The 20,906-nt window shown below is 35.0% G+C and overlaps 1 protein-coding gene and 1 pseudogene across 1 annotated transcript; both read right to left on the bottom strand.

Moving 5' to 3' along the window:
* Window positions 1–9,267: 9,267 nt before the first annotated feature.
* On the bottom strand, window positions 9,268–10,456 carry LOC108998758 (annotated as a pseudogene).
* A 2,664-nt stretch (window positions 10,457–13,120) lies between these two features.
* LOC108998759 lies at window positions 13,121–13,937 on the bottom strand. Its single transcript, XM_018975456.1, has 2 exons — window positions 13,895–13,937; window positions 13,121–13,800 (listed from the first exon to the last, which is right to left on the bottom strand). The coding sequence occupies exons 1-2, from the start codon at window positions 13,935–13,937 to the stop codon at window positions 13,121–13,123; spliced, it is 723 nt and encodes a 240-aa protein (XP_018831001.1).
* Window positions 13,938–20,906: the final 6,969 nt, after the last annotated feature.

A 20,906-nucleotide genomic window follows, 5' to 3' on the forward strand; every position in this document is an offset into this window, starting at 1 on the left:
TTCAGAGAGAGTGAGAGAGAGATTCAGGAGAGAGAAATGAGAGAAAGAGCTCAGGGGGGATCTTAACAAATGACGAAACTACTCCCTTTTGTCTATGCCAAAACGGCGTCGTTTCGTCATTTGTTATTAAGTAAACAAACCCAGGTATGAAATGATGTCCTTCATTCTCCATACTTCAGAAAGAAATAAGCTCACCGTTGGGTAATCACTTCCAGATACAATATTGGTTACTTCATTGAAAATAACAAGTAGTTGACAAATATTTTCAACTTGCCCTCACTCTTCAACAGTTGGAACCTATTCAAAACTGTTATCTCTATCACCATATATAGGAAAAACTTCTTTGAATTGAACTGCAACATCCAACATTAAATATGTGATGTTCCAACTTGTAGGCACATATAAAATCAGTTACTTTGAAGGCAATTGCAACTGTTTTGCAATTTCACTAAACTGTTTCAGTTTACTCTCTGATGCTACCAGATATTTTATACCATCTCTCACACAATCAAAAATCTCCCTAGTCTCCCCAAGTCCATACTGCACAGGTAAATTAATTATATGCGCACAACAGCGTACATGAAAACATTTCCCTCCAGCAAACAATGTTTTCTTCAATCTAAACTCATCTTTCAAGATCCTAATGACAACATCATTAAACTTGCATTGTCAACAGTAATTGAACTAATTTTATTCTCAATTCTACAATCTTGGAAACACTTTTCTAAAGTGATATGAACCTGCGGGAATGAATTCCCTTGAACCCACAATCAATTTGAAAACTTCCCAAGAAAGCCAAAAGCAAGTCAATGGATGGAGAACCTAGACTCGATGAGACTCGTTTCAAGAACTCAGATCATATTAAAATCTAAACCCGTTGAAGAACTCGTCTCAAGAACCCAGATTACAAAGGAGGAACGCTACAAAGGTTGTGATTTACCTTTGTTAAGTTTAAAAGTTCAATTAAGAACAAGAGGAGTAAAACTCAACTCATAATGAATAAATTCATCAAAAAATCATAAACTTCATAAACTCCTTAGAATGAGGCTACATAGAGTATTTAAAGCAAAATCTAATGAAACCCTAGTCAAAATAAACCCCCATTTTCCAAAAGTGCCCCTGGATGAACAGTGTCATGGCTACAGTGCCGCGCTACAGTAACCCTAACCCTAGTTCAATAAAATAATAACTTTCCCAACATGCCCTTGCATAGGCCCCCTTAAGTGCTTCCAATAATAAACTCAATTATTCTAAATTAATAAAATAAGTTCTTTAAATGAATTAAATAAGTTCCCATAATAAACTCAATCATAGCTGATCAAATGAATCAAAACTGGATCTTCATCCTTCAAGCCCATCTTGAATGTTGGGCTCTTGCTAAACTCGTCCTAAGTGGATTGCATCAATCCTTGCATTGTCTCTTTGATCTTCTTGGCCCATCTGAAAATTGTAAATTATCTTTAAGACTAGGCCCATCTTGGTTCCCATCATTCCCCCTCTCCTCAAAAGGATTCGACCTCGAATCTCCATCTGGATCAAAGGGAAAGTGGTTAGTAACATTGAAAATAATAGAAACAGGATACTTACCTGGAAGATCCATTAGATATGCATTTTCATTAATTTGTTCAAGAATTTGGAATAGTCCATCCAAGCAACCCCTATCATCAATTGGTGAAGACTTTAAATTTAAAGGAGGAAATTGATTAAGTCTATAAACAATTTCAATTAGTGAAAATTTAGTAGTAGCATGAACACTCAAATTATATGTAAACTCAATGAATGGCAAACAATACTCCCACAAAAGTTCATGAACCAAAATGTCCCCTCCAATATGCAAAGTCAATGAATGGCAAATGATACTTCCGTAAATATTCATGCAACAAGTCAATGAATGGCAAATGATACTCCCACAAACATTCATGTAACACGTCTGAAATCTTATTTTCACCAAAATGACTACTCCAATTACATCCAAACTCAATGAAACGCAAATGATACTTCCGCAAACATTCATGCAACATGTCAATGTATAGCAAATGATACTCCCACGAATGTTCATGCAATACATCAATAAATGACAAATGATACTTCCACAAACTTTCATGCAACACGTCTTTGAATGGCAAATGATCTTCCCACAAACATTCATGCAACACAACAAAAGTCTTCCTTACACCAAGGTTACCCAACAAACCAGCAAATCCATCACACACAAGCAACTTACGCATAAAACTAGTAGGCACACAAAATCTATTCTTTCTAAACAAGTACCAATCTAGTTTATAGAACTTACCAAATGATGTTTTCTCACATGTTCCATACACACTAGCAAAGTCATCATCATTAGCATGCAATTCCTTATCATATTCAAGTCTCAACAATTTTGCATCTAAAATGAAGACAAGGACATACCTTCTTGCTAAAACATCAACCACAAAATTTTTCATACCTTGTGTGTATTTTAATACACGAGGAAATGTCTCAATACAATCCTCCCGCTTAACACGCATTCTAGTCAACAACTTACCTTATCCCTTTAAGTGTGTCAAGGACTCATGTTCTTCCAGGAAAGGTCGGTTAGGAATTGTCGCACCTGACACAAAATCAATGTAGTGCTCCATCTCCCAAATAGCTGGCAATCTACTAAATACACCACTAGGAAATACGACCTCATATCCCTGCAACAAAGAAACAACAACACTTGGCAAAGAGTCATTAAATTAATTAGCATAAAAGCTTGCCTTAGCATAAAAACTCACTTTTGTCTTCTTTCTATTTCTCTCTACAATCTCTCTTTCTTTTTCCTCTTGTGGCTCCACTCTTTTTTCTTAACTCTCAACCACCTCTCTATTTTCTTTTTCTCTCTCTCTCTTTCTTTTTATGTTTCTGCCTCATTCTCTTTTTTCCTCTCACTCTCTTTGTTCTTTTCACTCTCTGTTTTTCTTTCAGTCTCCTCTTTTTTTGAACTCTCGGCCTCACAATTATTTTTCAACTCATTCTCACTTTTTCTTGAGTTTTCATCCTCACCCAAATCTTTTCCCTTTGGTGGTTCATTCATCCCCTTTGCTACAGCTTGATTATTTTTGTCCCACTTTGGTTTCCAAGGAGTACTAGAAACCGAAGTATACCTTGATGTACCCCTTCCTTTTAGCCGTCTCTCCACCTTCATAGCCATGTGCACTATATCCTCTACCTCCTTATAATGTTGCAACTCAACTACATTGGCTATCTCCCTATTCAACCCACTCAAAAATCTTATTATCGTGGCCTCCCGATCCTCAATGCCCGAATCATAGCCACCTCCATCTCCTTATGGTAATCTTCTATACTCCTAGACCTTTGTGTAAGATTTTATAGTTTTTGGTAGAGGTCTCTATAGTAGTGGCTAGGTACACATCTCCGCCTCATGATAGCTTTCAACTCTCTCCATGTTTCTACAGGCCTCTCAAGATTCCTCCTCCTATTGGATATTAATTGATCCCACCAAATAATCGCATAATCAGTGAACTCAATTACAGCCAACTTCACCTTCTTCTCCTCAGAATAATTATGACAATCAAACACCAACTCCATTATTTTCTCCCACTCTAAATAAACTTCAAGGTCAGTTCTACCTTGGAATGATGGTATTTTCATTTTGATGCTCCCAAGGTTGTTATCTACTCTATCTCGACCTCCTGAGTTTGCCCTAAGGCCTCCTCCATGCCTCCTATCTCTGTCACCTTGCAGATTTCTAATCACTGCTTCTTGATTATCCATACTATCCCTCACTTCACCTAACACCAAGTTCAACCGCTCAAACTGTTGTTGCATGGCTTGCAACACAAATGATGAGTTATCTGCTCTCCCCCTTGGTGATGAGCTACTCCGATGAGACATTATAAAGTTCTGCACAAAAGAATGTTAGTGGTAAAAAAGAAAACCTCACACACTCCCTTACGTGTTTACACTCGAATAATGGCACTCCACTCTTGTTTCACTCTTAATTGGCTTTTTCCCGATAATAGTCTCACACTCTCTTGCCCTTTTCCTCAAGAGTTTTTCCACTCAAGTTCTTTCAAAACTAATTGAGCTCAATCAAGACAAGGCAACCTTGTTTTATCCTAACTAGTAATTAGGTCTAATAAACAAGAATAAGAGAAACACAGAAGGAATAAATGACACGAGAATCAAGGAACTTATACGAATGAAAGAGTAACAACAACACAAGATACCAACTTTAGTGGGGTATGCAGCAGCCCCTTTGATGATAAAAGCTCAATCAACAAATACTTTCTTTCTCATTGTTGTAACTATGTAGCAACTTTTGAATATGCTACCTTCTCTTTTCTTTTTCTTCTTCTTCTCATTCTTTTTTTTTTTTCCTTTTTTTTTCTTTACTTTTCTTTTCACCAACTAATTTGATCACAATCAAGAATAAGCAGTTGAGAAAATACTAACAATAACTCAAAAACCCTTGGACAAGTGATATACAGCAGCCCCCAGAATAAGATATTTCAGCCAACACAAACCCTAGAACAATGAATTTCCGCAACCCTAACAATAGTGAAGAAATCTGCTAGCCACCACTATTTTTTTTTTTTTTTTGTAATCAATCCTAGAACAATGAAACCCTAGAATTAAATATGCAAGAAATAAAAGATAGAATAAGACCTGATTGGAAACCTTGCTCTGAATACCAAATGATATGAACCCGCGGGAATGAATTCCCTTGACCCACAATCAATTTGAAAACTCCCCAAGAAAGCCAAAATCAAGTCAATGGATGGAGAACCTAGACCCGATGAGAACTTGTTTCAAGAACCCAGATTATATTAAAATCTAGACCCGTTGAAGAACCCGTCTCAAGAACCCAGATTACAAAGGAGGAATGCCACAAAGGTTGTGATTTACCTTTGATAAGTTCAAAAGTTCAATTAAGAACAAGAGGAGTAAAACTCAACTCATAATGAATAAATTCATCAAAAAATCATAAACTTCATAAACTCCTTAGAATGAGGCTACATAGAGTATTTAAAACAAAACCTAATGAAACGCTAGCCAAAATAAACCCCCATTTTCCAAAAGTGCCCCTGGATGAACAGTGCCGCGGCTACAGTGCCGCGCTATAGTAACTTGGCTACAGTAACCCTAACCCTAGTTCAATAAAATAATAACTTTCCCAACATGCCCTTGCATAGGCACCCTTAAGTGCTTCTCATAATAAACTCAATTATTCTAAACTAATAAAATAAGTTCTTTAAATGAATTAAATAAGTTGAAACCCTTCAAGAGCCCAAAGCCTTTAAGTCTCGTCGTTGCCCTCTTCCATAGCTGATCAAATGAATCAAAACTAGATCTTCATCCTTCAAGCCCATCTTGAATGTTGGGCTCTTGCTAAACTCGTCCTAAGTGGATTGCATCAATTCTTGCATTGTCTCCTTGATCTTGTTGGCCCATCTGGAAGTTGCAAATTATCTTTAAGACTAGGCCCATCTTGATTCCCATCATAAAGCATCAGCAATAAGAAGGCTCGTATGCAGATGCGGCACCTTACAAAAGTTCAACACACGCCTCCGAAGATGCCAATCAGTATTTATAAGATGACATGTCACTACCATATATAAAAGTTTTTGACAAGAAGTCCGCATGTTAGTTTTGATATGAACTTTTTTAACATGTTTAATAAAAATCTTTAATTTTGTCTTTTCAGTCTCATAAGTTCTAATGCATTCATTCTTTGCAGCAGCTCTAGACATTTTTTTCCAATATGGAGTGTTTGCTCTCATGAACTTATTAAATACCGCAAACTCCATTAAAGAAAATGGATATTCATGATAAAGTATCATATGAGAGCCAAGCTCTTGGACCCTACTACGATCATAGGTAAAGTTTAAGACAGTGAAGTTATCATCTGCCTCCTTAGACTCAACTGCTAAGACTTTCTGTTTTTTCTTAAGACCCCATGTATGGCAAACAAGTTAGCAAGTGCCTACGTAGTGTAGTTGTAGAACTTGATCGAGATGCTTTAAACAAAGTTTTACACCACTTACATTGAGGTTGTTTAGCGCCATCCAGTTCAATTTCGACCAAATCATTCTATACAACAAAAGTCCTCTTTCTCTTCTTTTTTTCATAGGCTACTGTTTGAACTTATGTTGGGCCCTCAATAGAGACAGTATTAGGCCTTCAGTATTTGCAATTCTCCATCATCATCAACTATGGGCTCTACTAAGCTAATCCCAATAAAGTTTTCATTTTCATACTCCTCCACCAAATCAAGTTTATTCATACGATCGTCCATTTGCTAGGGTCTAATGATTTTTAAATACAAAACTAGAAACATAAAATAAGCATATAAACACTGACCATACAGGTTATCTTAATCAACTAAAATCAAAATAACCTTGTCTTGATGGCTCAAGTGCCTCCAGAAGCAAGGATAGTAAAAGATGTTAAAGTCAAAAAAATTTGACCCCTACAGTTTTGTTATACAGTCTTGCCTTGATGGCTCAATGTGCCTCCAAAAGGCAAGGTTGATGCAGTTGATACTAATCAACTAAAAGATGCTAAAGTCAAACAATTTTGACTCGAACAGTTTCAGTATACAGTCTTGCCTTGGTGGCTCAACATGCTTTTAGAAGCAAGGCACCTCAACAGCATAAACATAGAACAGATTGGATAAAATGTATCAACTAAAATATGTTAAACACACCATCATTTTATACTTGAAGCAAGAACATAAATTTAAAACAGATTGGATAAGTTTATGAACCAAAACATATTAAATACAGCACCATTTCATACTTGAAGCAAGAACATAAATATAGAATAGATTGGATAAGATTTATAACCCAAAACATGCTAAAGAAAGATATTTATCAACCAAAGCATGTTAAAGAAAACACTATTTCATACTTTCAGCATAGTTGATGTTAAAGATAACATAATTAAATAGTTGAAGCAAGAACATGAAGCAAGAACCAGATAGGATAATTTATAATCAACCAAAAAAAGTTCAAGAAAGCATATTTAAATACTTGAAGCAAGAACATAAACATAGAATAGATTGGATAAGATTAATCAACCAAGACATGAACAATAAAGCATCATTAAATAGTTCAAGCAAGAACATAAAGCCTTAAGCTAGAATCAAATAGGATCAGATTAATAAACCAAAATATTTAAAAGAAAGCATATTTAAATACTGAGAACAAGAACATAAAGCCAGAACCAAATCTCCACACTGTGACTCCAGTCAACAATATACACAAATAACCTGAGAGAATGTAGAGAAGCAAATGAAAAATTAAAAATCTAAAGTAAATAAATATAACATAGCACCAGAAAGGAGGGGGAATAAGTTAAACTCACAGTGGACTATAAATCTTGCTTCAAGCAAAGATCTGTATGCAAGCACTTCAAAAGGTTTTTTTCTTCACAATTTTCAGATATGAAATATAAAGCTCAAAACATATATTTGTAAACAATAGCAAAATCAATATAGGATCAAGTTAATAGCCTAAGGCCCTAACAAGGCATATTCTGTCATTACAAAATAAAAAATAAATAAAGCATAAACTTATCAATCAAAGTGATAGACAGTCACAGAAGCATGCATAGACGACTGGTGATGTATGGCAAAACAGTCAACAATGTCAAACCACTAACCACTTAGGAGTTCGGCGTACTGTGTACTTAGATGATTACATTTAGATCTACAATGGAACAATACTACAATGTATAAAGAGTTAGGAGAGAACCAGATTGAATCCTCGAAAATACTCAGATAAGTTAATAACTAGATAAGTGGCTCCAAATCTGCCAAGTTCCTAACCAAATGCTTAAAAATAGAAAAAGAACCTGGATAATCTACTTATAGACGAGCGAATTAACGAAGCAGAGAACCACAAAATCAGGGATTCAGTTTGTTGAGAGTCATAAATGTATGCATTTAATGACCCGTTTGTCGAGGCGCAGCTGCATCTGCTAGGGTTTCTCAATGGCTCTGAGAGAAGGTCTGAAGGAGTATCGAAGTGTGAAAGTGAAACGGTTGAAGGAGAAATGAGATGACTCAATGAGCATCAGAGCATCAGAGCATCGCGTAACCCTAGCTTTAGGGTATGGAATCAACAGCTCACAATTCTGATATAAAGATCCAACGGTCTCAGGCCCTCAATAGCTCCACAAATAACACATACATGTGACTAGGCTGAACTCACAAATTAAAATAACTACTAAATTAAATACTAAGTCTATTTCATAAAAAAATACTATAGTTTATAAATTATAATACATGTTAATTGTTATATACTATAAAACTAGCAAGTAGTGTTGTAAAAAAAACTAGATTAATATTTAATACATGTTATATATGTATATATATATAATATAATACATGTTAAATACTATAAGACAATGTATTTATAGTATTTAATTATATAAAATTGTCTAACATTATATTTTATCAAAAATTATAATTTATTATTCATAAACCATGATATAATATTATAGTTATATTAATTAATATAATACTATTATTCTAATACCGTATATTAACTACAAAATTATTATATTGAATATTGATACTTAAATATTGATAGAAGGTCTTATATTTGCATAAAATCATAATATTATTTATGCTTGTAGTTATAACGCATATGTAAGAATTAATACTAGACTACTACTAGTAGTTATCACACAATAGACACTAGTCTAGTAGTCTACTAGTATGAGCTTATTAATTATTAATAATTGATATTAATACTAAATATGTATATTACTTTCTAGTTTATATAATCTTATGAATACAATATTACTACTAATTAATCTTATATAAAGTAATAAGATTAATAACTAGTAATGCACTTAAGTTTTTTTTATTTTTAGTAATATTTTAAAAGTCTTTAATAGTACTTCATAAAATGATAGAATCATAAGTAGTAAGTTATAAGTCAATAAGTTATGACTTTAGTCTATAGCCTATAGCTTGTAAGCATAAATTTTTATATGACAATTCAATATTTGATAAGAATAAGATATTGAATTGTCATATAAAAATAAGTGTGGTGTGTTGGAATGATGAGTAGCAAAGTTGATCTTATATTGCTCAACAGACGTGCCAGCTAATGTCACATAGAGCCTATATTTGACGTTGTCCAGGAATACAAACTATGCAACTCTCCTATTACTATTAAAAAATAAAGGAATAAATACTCCCAAAAATCCTGTAATGAAGCCAAGTACCGTGCTAATATGAAGCCATAGAACTCCAAGTCCATCTTTGTCCTATTGAATGTCGTTGTTGTTTCTAATAATAGAGGCACACTCATGGGAAAGAGGGGCGCCACAAAGTTAAGGATTGCCTTCATATGCAGAGGCATCAAAGCTCAGGAGTTGAGTGCCTGAAGGTATAGCTCCATGGAGATTATTGTTTGCAACACTAAACTCATGCAAGAAATGAAACCTTGCTAGCGATGCTGGAATCCATGAAGCTCCGATATTTGGTCTGGAATGTTGCCTGTGAAGTTGTTATGGCAAAAATTCAATCCATGAAGCTAAATCAAACGACCGCTCTCAATGGGAATGTTGCCACTAAGATTGTTGTTTGCAACGGATCATATCCATGGTCCAAGTTGGAGAGGGAACTAAACTTAAGAAAGGTACCATTCACTGTGGCAAAAATGGACAAAATCAAAGAACTATTGTCTATGGGAGCCTGGTCTGATACTAACGTTGGCAATGTACAAATTTCTTATGGGAATTCACCTGAAATCAAATTATCAGATAAGTTTAAACGAAAAAGCCTCGGAAGAGTCGACAACGAACCGGGAATTGATCCTGTGATATGATTGAAGCTGAGACCCAAGACTTGTAAGTTCTTAAGCTTAGATGAGTAAGACCAGTCAACTTACAATGAGTAAGACCCAAATATTCGAGATTTTTGAATACATCGAAACCAGCTATGCTGTCATCGAGTGAAAGGAAAACTAGGAACTTAATTGAGAGTCTTGCAATTTGCCAGAATCTTAATTGCTCCTATGATGTTGGTTAGCGTGTTGTAACCGAGTGAAAGGAAAACTAGGAACTTCAATTGAACAATATCTGGTCGAATTTGTCCTTCGAGTTTGTTACTAGCAAGTCGGATTGCTCTTAGGAATTTGCATGAAAAAAGGCTCACTGGCAAAGTACCAGTAAACTCATTTTTCCAAAGGTCGAGTATAGTAAGTTGATGAAGAGTAGAAAAGTTTAGGGTGGAGATATCTCCTCCAAAGAAATTGTGGCGTAAATTCAAGGTCCCGAGATTTGTGCAATTCATTAAAGATGGAGGCAGAGCACCCATTAAGAAGTTTGTATTGAGGAGTAGATGCTTCAATTTGGAGAGCTTTCCCATATCCATTGGCAGCTTTCCACTCAATTCATTGTCATAGAACTCAAGGTTGGTGAGTTTGGTACGGTCAGCGTTGTTTTGACCCATTTAATAATTAATTAGAAATAAGTCAACATGACAAGGTTCAATTAATATTTAAACTGATTTCATGTAATTAACTAACATGCACAAATCATTTGACCTTATTAACATAATTTGACATAAAAGTCAAAATCTATATTTATTAGTAACCACAATATTTTAAAAAAAAATACAATCACCTACTAACAAAAAGTATCTATATTTTTCAAATTTTAACATATAATAAAACCAATATTACAAACCCTACAATAACAAATATGAGTATAGGTCTAAAATTACAATTTCCATAATAAAAACATAACGATACTAAGAAAGACCAATAATATTACGACTCAACAATAATAAAATTATAATTTTGAAATAAAATATAAACGGGTTGATTTCAGATTAAGTGGGTTTACCCGTTTATAAAGTATCTCAATGGGTCAACCCGTTTTGATTTGGATTCGTTAACATCAAACTCAAATCCGCTAATTCCGTATCGTGTTCGTATTGGATTCACAGATCGTGTCACATATTGTCACTCATAGAAAATCTCAACCACTAATACAGAGTATAACAATGGAAGCACAACACTTCAAGGAAAGAAAACTATATATTTATTTCCGATTGGGCATGTCTTTATACAAACAACGAAGAACCTTTTCAAGCAAGATAGGTGACTTTTGAAAAACAGTCAAAGCACCATTTCAGTCAAGATAGGAGACTTGAAAATTGTTAATGAGCATTGGACGACGGTCATGGTTGGTTCAGCAGTTACAGGCAGTATATGTCCGTTACTAAACATATTCATGATATAAATCGTAGGATCGTATAGGCAAATAAAGGTCATTCAATGTGTGTGTGTGTGTGTGTGGGGATATACCGTTATACTCCTTTGATCATGTTTTCAAACAAAGTATTACAGAAACTATTGCATAGTCGGTCTAATAAATAAAAATTTCCTTGTTACCTTTGAACTTCAAGTTACATTATTGTGCTTTAAACTTTGATATGTATTATGTAAACTCTAAATTTTCCATGTTTACAGAAATGATCTTGGTAAGTTAAATTTATTTTGAGTAAAGCCTCTTTCAAAAGTAAGTGATAATGTTGTAATTTTATTATGATATAGTTTGTTAAATAATTTTTACGTATAACTTAAAAAGAAATTTTTGGCATAATTATGTTATGTAGTATTAAATCCGATAGTTTGATTCTTCATTAGTAAATAAGTTAGAGTTAATACTTTAGTCAGAGATTTAGTTGGAATTTGAGAAGTGTTAACATTTTTTGAAATTCATGAATTTAGATTTTCGAGGAATTAAAATAAGTTATTTTAGCATCTTAGGCTTAAATATTGAGATACGTATTCGATTGGAAATTTATGAAAATTACGTAACTATGTTATAGGTGAAGATTAATATTTGTTCGGCTTTGTTGATGAATTTTTTTGAAAGACTAAAGAGTTCCAGGTAAGCGGGGTTATTATACTAGACTTTGCATAAAAATAAAATAAACTGAGGTCAATTTTGAAAATGTGCATGTTTTGTTATGAAAGGAAATTTTGGAAACGACCTCAGTTGTTTGTTCAGCATTACTCATGAAATTCTGTATAAGAAAGAAATATTTTCTGTCATGACTAATGTAGACATGAGCTTATTTTTACATTTTGCTTTCGAATTGTGCAAAAGAGAGCGAATATGAAATCTTGTGCATAAATCATATTTTTGTGATCTGATTCTATTCTGTTCTGAAAATGTTTTGTACTCTGCTATGATAAGATGTGATTTCTGAAACTTCTGACATAACATTCTATTTCTGTTCTGACCTTACCAGAGGTGTAAAACTGTGGCCTCTATTTGGATTAGTACCAACTTTTCTGTTTCTGGTGCACCCACTTTGGAAATAAAGTGGTTTTTTGCGTGGTCTTTTCTATATGCACACTCGGGGCTCTGAGAATGATAAGGGGAAGATTCACATTCTGTTATCGTTCGGTTGGCCACCGGGGTTTGCACAACCCTACCACGGGGGTTAAACATGGAATTCTGTTCTGATATGATGTTTCAGTTATGCTGTGCCAAAGGAATTTTGAATAAGAATATTGTGAACTTTCACTCTAATATTTTTGATAACATGTTCTGACTCTGCATTCTGAAAATAAAAAGTGTTTTGTTCTGCATTCTGAAATCTGTAAATACTCATGTTTGCATACTAGTATATGTTCTCTGCTGACTGAGTTGTTGATAACTCACCCTATCTCCATAATATGTTTCAGATAATTTTTTATGCAACAACTGGAAATCAAGAATAGGGAGTACTTGCAAGTTATTGATCATAGAAGACTAAGTGCCTTAAGGTACAATGACTGTTGGAGAGTCTTTTGGTAGTGTTAATATTGTATGTGGCTTTGGTATTTTGAGTAATGGATATTCCTAATCCTTGTGGGAAAGTTTATGTTTATTAATGATACATCACTGATGTGCCCTTATGTAGGAACATGGATATTTGTATTGAACAAATAGGTTAATATGTTATGGAGACTCTGATTTATTTTAAAAGTATTATTTGGAAATGATTTTTAGGTGATATGAGTTAACTCTCCGGACTCTCGGGAACTGGGCGTTACACCTTCCATCTGCATAACCCTCTTGCCTGAGTTCTCTCAATCTGGCTCCTGGGTTCTTTTTGTTAAGCTTCCTGAAACTGAAGCAGAAAGTCAGTGGCTTGCCTAAAAATCACATCAGGCCCTTCAAATTTATTTTCAAACACAAAGCTGTTTCGCCTCATCCAAAACCTTCTCAGTACTACTGTCGTTAACTCCAATTCTTCTCTTTTCAATTTATTACACCAGTCTGCCCATAACTCTTGTATATCCTTCTCAATAGATGCCCATTTCTGCACAGGACTAAGATTATCTGCCCAAACATCCATAGCTCCACCACAGCTCCATAGAGCATGAGAAACTGTTTCCTTCTGCATTTTACAAATTGGACAGAAGTAATCTTTAACAATCTTCCTGCAAGACAAGTAAAATTTTATAGGAAGACAGTTATTCATTGCTTTCCAAAGAAACATTTTAACTACACCAGGTACATTTAACTGCAACAACACCTTCCAATTCTCTGTACCAGATTTCGATACCTCCCTCTTTTCTCTATTTTTCCTGCACAACTCTAGATGATATGTACTTTTGACATCAAACTGACCAGTCTTAGTATGAGCCCAAATTAATTTATCAGGTAGACCTGATGAACTAATAGGTAAGCTGCAGACAAGAATTGCCTCTTCTTCATTTAAAATGTCTTTTACCAACTTTGTTTTCCAAGTCTTAGTATCCCCATCAATAAGTTCTTTGACCTTTGCTTCACCTGCTAGTAAAGTTATGGGAGTTTGAATCCTGAAAGTAGACAGTTTTGGTATCCACTTATCTCTCCAGATGTTGATACTCTCCCCATCACCTACTTTTCACACCAACCCCTCCTTTAACAACTCCAAAGAATCCCATAAACTTCTCCAAATAACTGATGGTCTATGACCCAGTTTTGAAACCTAAATGTCATAATGCCTAAAGTATTTATCCTTCAGGACCTTTGCAGCCAAGGAGTGAGGATTTGTCAACATTCTCCAACATTGCTTTGCTAGTAAAGCCTTGTTGAAGCTTACAAGTACTCTAAAGCCTAATCCTCCACTAACTTTTGCAACCCCCAATTTTGCCCAGCTCCTCCATTGAATTTTATTCTCGTCCTTTTTGAAGCTCCACTAGAATTTAGCCATTTGAGCAGCTATTTCCTTGCATAATTTCTTGGGAAGCTGGAAGACAATCATATGATATGTTGGGATGGCTTGAATTATAGCCTTTAACAGCATCTCCTTACCCGAGGGTGATAGAAATTGATTCATTGTACAATTTTTCTTGCAATTTCGCCTACTCTGTTTTTTTTTTTTTTTTTGACGTGGAACTTTTCCAAAGGCAGATTAAACAATATTAAATTCGCATATTTTAATTAAATAAACTCACATATTTGAGAGTCGCAAAAATAATTCTAAGTTCCAAAGTCTGTTTCAAAAGAGCCTCTAAGATATGCATTTGAATAATTATGTTATGGTAGTGATTGTTGACGGGAAAGATAACGTATGGATCATTCCAATGAAATCTTTAACACAATTCTTTCTTAAAAAAATTGCACAATGAGCTAATCCTAAAATGGGTGAAAGCCGAGGGAGGTTAGACCACATATATAATTATATATATATATATATATATATATATATATATATATATAAAGTGTTTGGAGATCATTTCATTATTTATTTATTTTAAAGGCCCGTCCTAAATATATGTAAAAAGGAAAAAGAAAAGATAGGCTGGGCTGGGCTTTTGTCTCCCAGGAATAGGCTAACTACTACCACAAATAAATCTTGTATAGAGGGCAGCTAATGTAGTTTGACCTGTCATTTGACATTTGAAGCATCAAAAGTATTAAAATCCTCATTATGTCTAGTTTATTTTTACAATACATCCCATCTCATCTTATTTAATCATTACAATTTTTTTAAATTTTCACACAAATTAAAATAAACAATTCAAATTTTTTAAATTTTAAAACAATAATAATATTAAAAAAATATATATTCTAATAATATTTTATTCAATTTTCAACTTTTATCTAAACTCATCTCATCTGTTAAAACAAACGAGACTTAAACTCACATTTTTTGAAATATCCACCATTTATGAGATTTGGTAAGGAAGGAAAGTTGAGTCACCGTTATGTAGGACCGTTTGAGATTTTGAAAAAAGTCGGTCCAGTTGCTTATCAAATTGCATTACCTCCTGCACTTTCTAGAATACATAGATGACTTCTCTCGTTATAGCTAGTTGTATCCTCCTCAATCCAAAGATGCAACTTATGAATGTTTTACCAAATTCAAAACCCTTGTTGAAAACCAGTTTTGCTAAAAAAATCCAAAAACTTCAATTTTATGGTGGTGGGGAGTATACTTCCTTTCGGTTTCAATCCTTTTTGACCCACCATAGCATAGTTAATAGAAAGTCATGTTCTCCTGAGTAAGGGAGCTTTGGGCAGAGGGAATTGTTGTCACGTATATCGATTTAGTGTACTTGATAGGGCGTGAGTGCCTGCAGCCACGTTAAGCAAGAGATTTTGCGTTCTATATATGAACATTGCTTGTTTAAAATCAGCAACTGGAATTGAAATATCATCCATCAACATAGCGCGCAGTCTACTCACAAGTCGCGCGTTGGTCGTTCTCCTTTCGTAGTCATCATCGTTTTGAATAATGCCGAAAGGAAGAAATTTATTCTTTTTAAGATTATTAATATTTGTTGTATATGTATAATATTAATCGAGTTACAGGCGTTTTTATAACATTCATTCACCTCATTAGCGGCTTAATAGTGGGAGATTTATGTGATATTAATGACAGAACATGGTAAGTTCAGCTAAGCCTAAACGGTGAATGACTTTTTTAGTCCTCATGAACTACATATCAACTCATGTGAACGTATGTCATAAACGAAAATGAATTAAGAAGTATGGTTTGCACAGACCAAATTACTAGATTCCTCTACTTTATATTTAAAAGAGTAATGTAGATATAATTTTAAAGTGTTTAAGTCCTGCATACTCTTTAAAAAAAAATGGGATCCATTATTAAAAAACTATTTGTATGTATAACATCCCGGATGTATCCATTTCTTTCAAAAGTAGTACCATGCGGGACTTATACACCAGGCAGGACTACAAATATCATTAAATAGATGAAAAATAAGTAGTGTTACTCTCATCATGATGGTCGGACCTTAATCGAAGGTGCTAAATATCACGATAGTCTGATAAGAAGTGTCACTCTCAAATAAGCAGTGTTACTCTCATCATGATGGTCGGATCTTACTCTCATCGCGATAGTTTGAGAGTGTAATGTGTTGGTTTCAATAATTTGAAGTACATGAATTGTATAAAACCTCTTACACTTTGAGAATATAAAGTCTACTTATTCCTTAACGAAAAAAATTATCAAAAGCAAGAAAACTAAAGTGATTACAAATTAAGTTGCCTGAGTGATAAGAAAAAGAAGTGATCAAAGGTTGAAACATATATGAGATATTAGACTGGCCACAACAAACTCTAAAGAGACCAATTATATTTATTATTCAATGCATAAAGTCACACTTATAGCTGGCCTTCTCTTCAATCTTGCTAAAGATATTGGTAGAGTTACATAGACTCTATCTTTTAAGTCGTTAACAAATCGAAAATATGCAATTCTCCAATTAGGGCTAAAAGACAACGGGCCACAAACCTCCCAAAATCCAAGTAGTATATACCCCTCAATGGTTTGAGAGTTTTATATGGGGATGTGCTCCATATCTCAGGATGCATCCTTTCACACCAAGACAGTACGCGGTGTTCAGCTCGAGGTATTGGTAAATGTCATCGTCGAGCTTCTAGGGATCCGTCGCGTAGCTAAGATATCGACTACAAGAGATGCTCAGCCTAGGGATGGATCTCGAGTAGATGCATATGTAGGCACTTCTACATCATCTACTAGCCTAGTTGACCAGTCGGAGACTGAGGATACTGATGAAGATGATGACAACCGAGATGAGGATTTCTACATCATCACTGGGAGAGAGCGAGAGCAGATCGATAGGAAGAACTCCTTCAGCCAGGTACAACTCCTCCCTTTTTTCCACATGGTATCTTATTATTGCAACAAATGTGGATCATGTGGCACATAAGGTCACATTTAGCCGGACTCGCTCAGAGCTCCTTATACGAGTGGCATGTGGAGAGCCCATCAACTTGCCACATCATGTTTTTGAGAATATTCATTACGAGGCGAGTGTCGTCTCCAAAGTGTGACACCTCGGACGAAGGAGTGGCTGACAAAGCAGACTGGCCCCATCGATATGACCACACACCGTTAAAGCATTGGACAAGGGGGGGCATGCTCTACGTCAGCTTGTCCCTATACCAGATCTTGTTCCTCCGACTTAGTCTGGCCCCAGTGTTGCTCCTCATATTGGGAGAACCAGTCAGTCATCGACGGGTACATCAACGGGGAATGCCTGACCTGCTTGGCTCAATGTGCACCCTGCTTGAGTTGATGCGATTGTCTCAGATATCGACTGATAAATCGCGTCAGTAGAACAAAATGTCACAAAGGTTGGCCATCGGTTAGATATCCTAAACGAAAAGGTCAACATTGACTGATGAATTTAATACATTTGTAAACAGCTCGTTCTGAATATTTTCACTTTTATTGTGTTGTTTACATTAGTGTTGCAATTAATTTTTATTATATGTAATAAACAATCTTATATAATATATCTACTATTTTTGAATTTCAATTCTCAATTTTTTTTAATATTAACTTATCCAACTTTAATATTAAAATACTACACTTCAATTCTCCCTCTTTTTTAATTTGAAATATCCAACTTTAATATTAAACCATTTAACGTTTGAACGTGAATCACTAACGTTCAATGATTCACGTTCAAACGTTAGCGCCAAGAATTTACACGTTCACACTTAACTAGCAACAACATTCGAATGTCTAGGGAACTTTCGAACGTGAATATATATACGTTTTTCTCGACTACCTTTAGTGACGATTTCTACAAACCGTCAAAGAAAATACTTTTTGGTGATGGTTTGGAGACTATCACAAATTCTAAATAGCCACAAAAACTTATTTATGTTGTAGTGTACATAATATCAGAGCAGAAGTCTTGGTTGAAATCTTGACTTTACACTTTATCTCACAAAGGTGATAGCTTGTCAATAATGCCACAAACAATTAGATTGTTTCCAATCTTGATGTCTTCAGATCTAACTTCTGCTACAAGTATTTGAAAATCTTGTGCTTGCTTCAAGACGGATTTTGCATGTACCATTTGATATCAAAAGAAGCAACTTGCCACATATTTCTTTGATTTGTCTTCTTCCGTATCATATTTATTCTGTAAAGCTTTCCATAAAATTGATCCACAAGACAATTTAAAATATAACATCAACAGTTATACTCATCTTTAGTATATTTTGTAATATTTTATTCGTGAGCTTTCACTTATGCTTTAGTCATGTTCTCGGTAGTGATCTTGCTAGGATTCTTTGCAATGACATGAACATAAGAAACGTTTGAGAAGGCTTACATAGAAGAGCACATTGCACTTCCATCTCTTGAAATGAACTCCTTTAAAACGGAAGGGCTTGTTGAGATTTCCAATACTTTCCGTGGATTTTTCAGTTGTAGGCTTCATGTCTGAATCTCCTTAAAATTGTTGGGGAAGTACACAATAATATAATAAAAATTATAGCTAAATTAAAATTAAAACGAAGCCAGTTTAAACTGAGGCACGAAATCTTACTCTCTTTAAGGAGATTCAAACCCTTTGCGGTATACAAATTCTCAAATTAATCAGTACATCAGAACTCCTCTTGACTTGACTCATCTAGATCACAACAGCCCAACTGATTGTTGTATAGTCCGAACTAACGCTGTACAAGTGGTTGAGCCCAAAACTCCACTCAAAGAACAACTTTTTTTATCTGAAAACACTCTAAAAAAATATATTGACACTTCGTCTTTCTCTTTTATTCAAAGAAAACACACTACAACAAATTTGAGATTTTGGGACGAAATTATTTAGGGACGAAATTTTTTTCATCCCTAAAAGTCATTTATTGGGACAAAATTTAAATTTTGTCTCAAAAAATTGATGACTTTAGAAAATCGTTCGAACGTTAAAATAACCGTTCGAACAGTATTTTCTGTGACGAATTAAATCATCTCAAAAAATTTTTTCCGTTCGAACATAAAAAAATACGTTCGAACAGCAAAATTTGGCGGATAATTACTTTATTATGGAAGGGAAAGTTCAAAAACGTTCGAACGATAATTTGTTGTGTTCGAACGGAAAATATTTTGTGGCAAATCCTGGCGGGAAGGTTTCTAAACCGTTCGAAGGGAATATATTTAGTTAGAACATATTCAAGCACTACATTTATACATTCGAAGGTATAATATTAATCTCGGTACGAAACTCAAAATATAAAAAATATCTATCATATATACAAATTCATTAATTAATTTTATGTAATTAATTTTAAAATATTTTAATGATTTCTTTTACATTAAATAAGATTTTTAGTTAAATAAATATTATCACAACCAAATAAAGCAAATTATCAAAATGTCATATATATTGTTCATAATTATAACAAAAGAAAATATAAATAAAAGATAAAAACTACTGTGATGCGAGGTCTCAACACACATCCTCGACTGCAGCTAATTGTGTCTCTACCTGTGTTAGTCGAGTACTAAGTGTGACCTGAGTTGCATTATTGGCATTAATCGATGTACGTAACTCATTAACCTCTATACGTAACCCAGAGACGGTAGTCATAATCTATGTACGCAACTCAGACATGGCAGTATGCAATGCATCAATTACTGCTGATGTGTGTACGCCGATCTTAGCACGCAATATGTCAGCCATCTCCTCGAGAATATATGTGCGTGATGCCTCAGCCTGTGTAGATGTCTTACCAGCCGATACTCCAGTATCTCCTGGCTGCGCATCTCTCTGAATCTCAGCCCTGTCAAGAACAGCCCCAAGAAAACAAAATCTAGAGTGTCACGTGCTCCGTGATAGGGTGGTGCTGTTGATCGGTGCCATCGGAAATCGGGAACGCTCAGCAGGTTCGGACACAACCCCGGCATGTAGCAAAAATCGAGTGATGAGGATCCCAAACGGCAGTATATCTGTCATAATGAACCGTGCCTCTGATCGGATCCTCTCAAATATATAACCAACGAGGTCGATCGGGATGCCACGAGCCACCTGTATCATAAATCTCGCTAAATCCATGCCGACCTCGGTCTTGTACTGCCGTGGGTCAATATTGTTGGCAATGATCAAATTCATGATCTTGAAGAAAGAAGATAAATATGCCTGCCTAATACTCTTCATCCCATCGTACACTGGAGCATCTTGACCAACAATCAAGTCTCTGACCTCATGATCTGCAAGTGTATCGATCTCATCTGTGTAATCTGGTGCCTCGTCCTGAGACATAGCTGCATCACCTGAAGGATCAGACTCTCTAGGCGGCAGGTTTGGATAGGCATCAAGAAGCCTAGGAATACCCAGATATGCAGCGAGTCCGTCCGCTGAAAATATAACAGGAGCTCCTCGGACACAGATCTTATATGCCCCTCCATCGTCTGGGCTGGCAGCACCGAGCTCTTTATAGAACTCAGTAACGATCTCAATGAACGAAACGAGCTCCATTCCTTCTTCTCGCACTACAAGGTTCAACACTTTTACCAGCGATTATGTATCGTTGACTATACACAACAAATCGCTGGCATATATCTACCCCAGGGATTTTTAAATCGCTGGAAAATCGCCGGTATTAACACCCCACTTTAGATCTAC

This window comes from Juglans regia, chromosome 5 (genome assembly GCF_001411555.2).
Source record: "Juglans regia cultivar Chandler chromosome 5, Walnut 2.0, whole genome shotgun sequence".
Classification (NCBI taxonomy): Eukaryota; Viridiplantae; Streptophyta; class Magnoliopsida; order Fagales; family Juglandaceae; genus Juglans; species Juglans regia.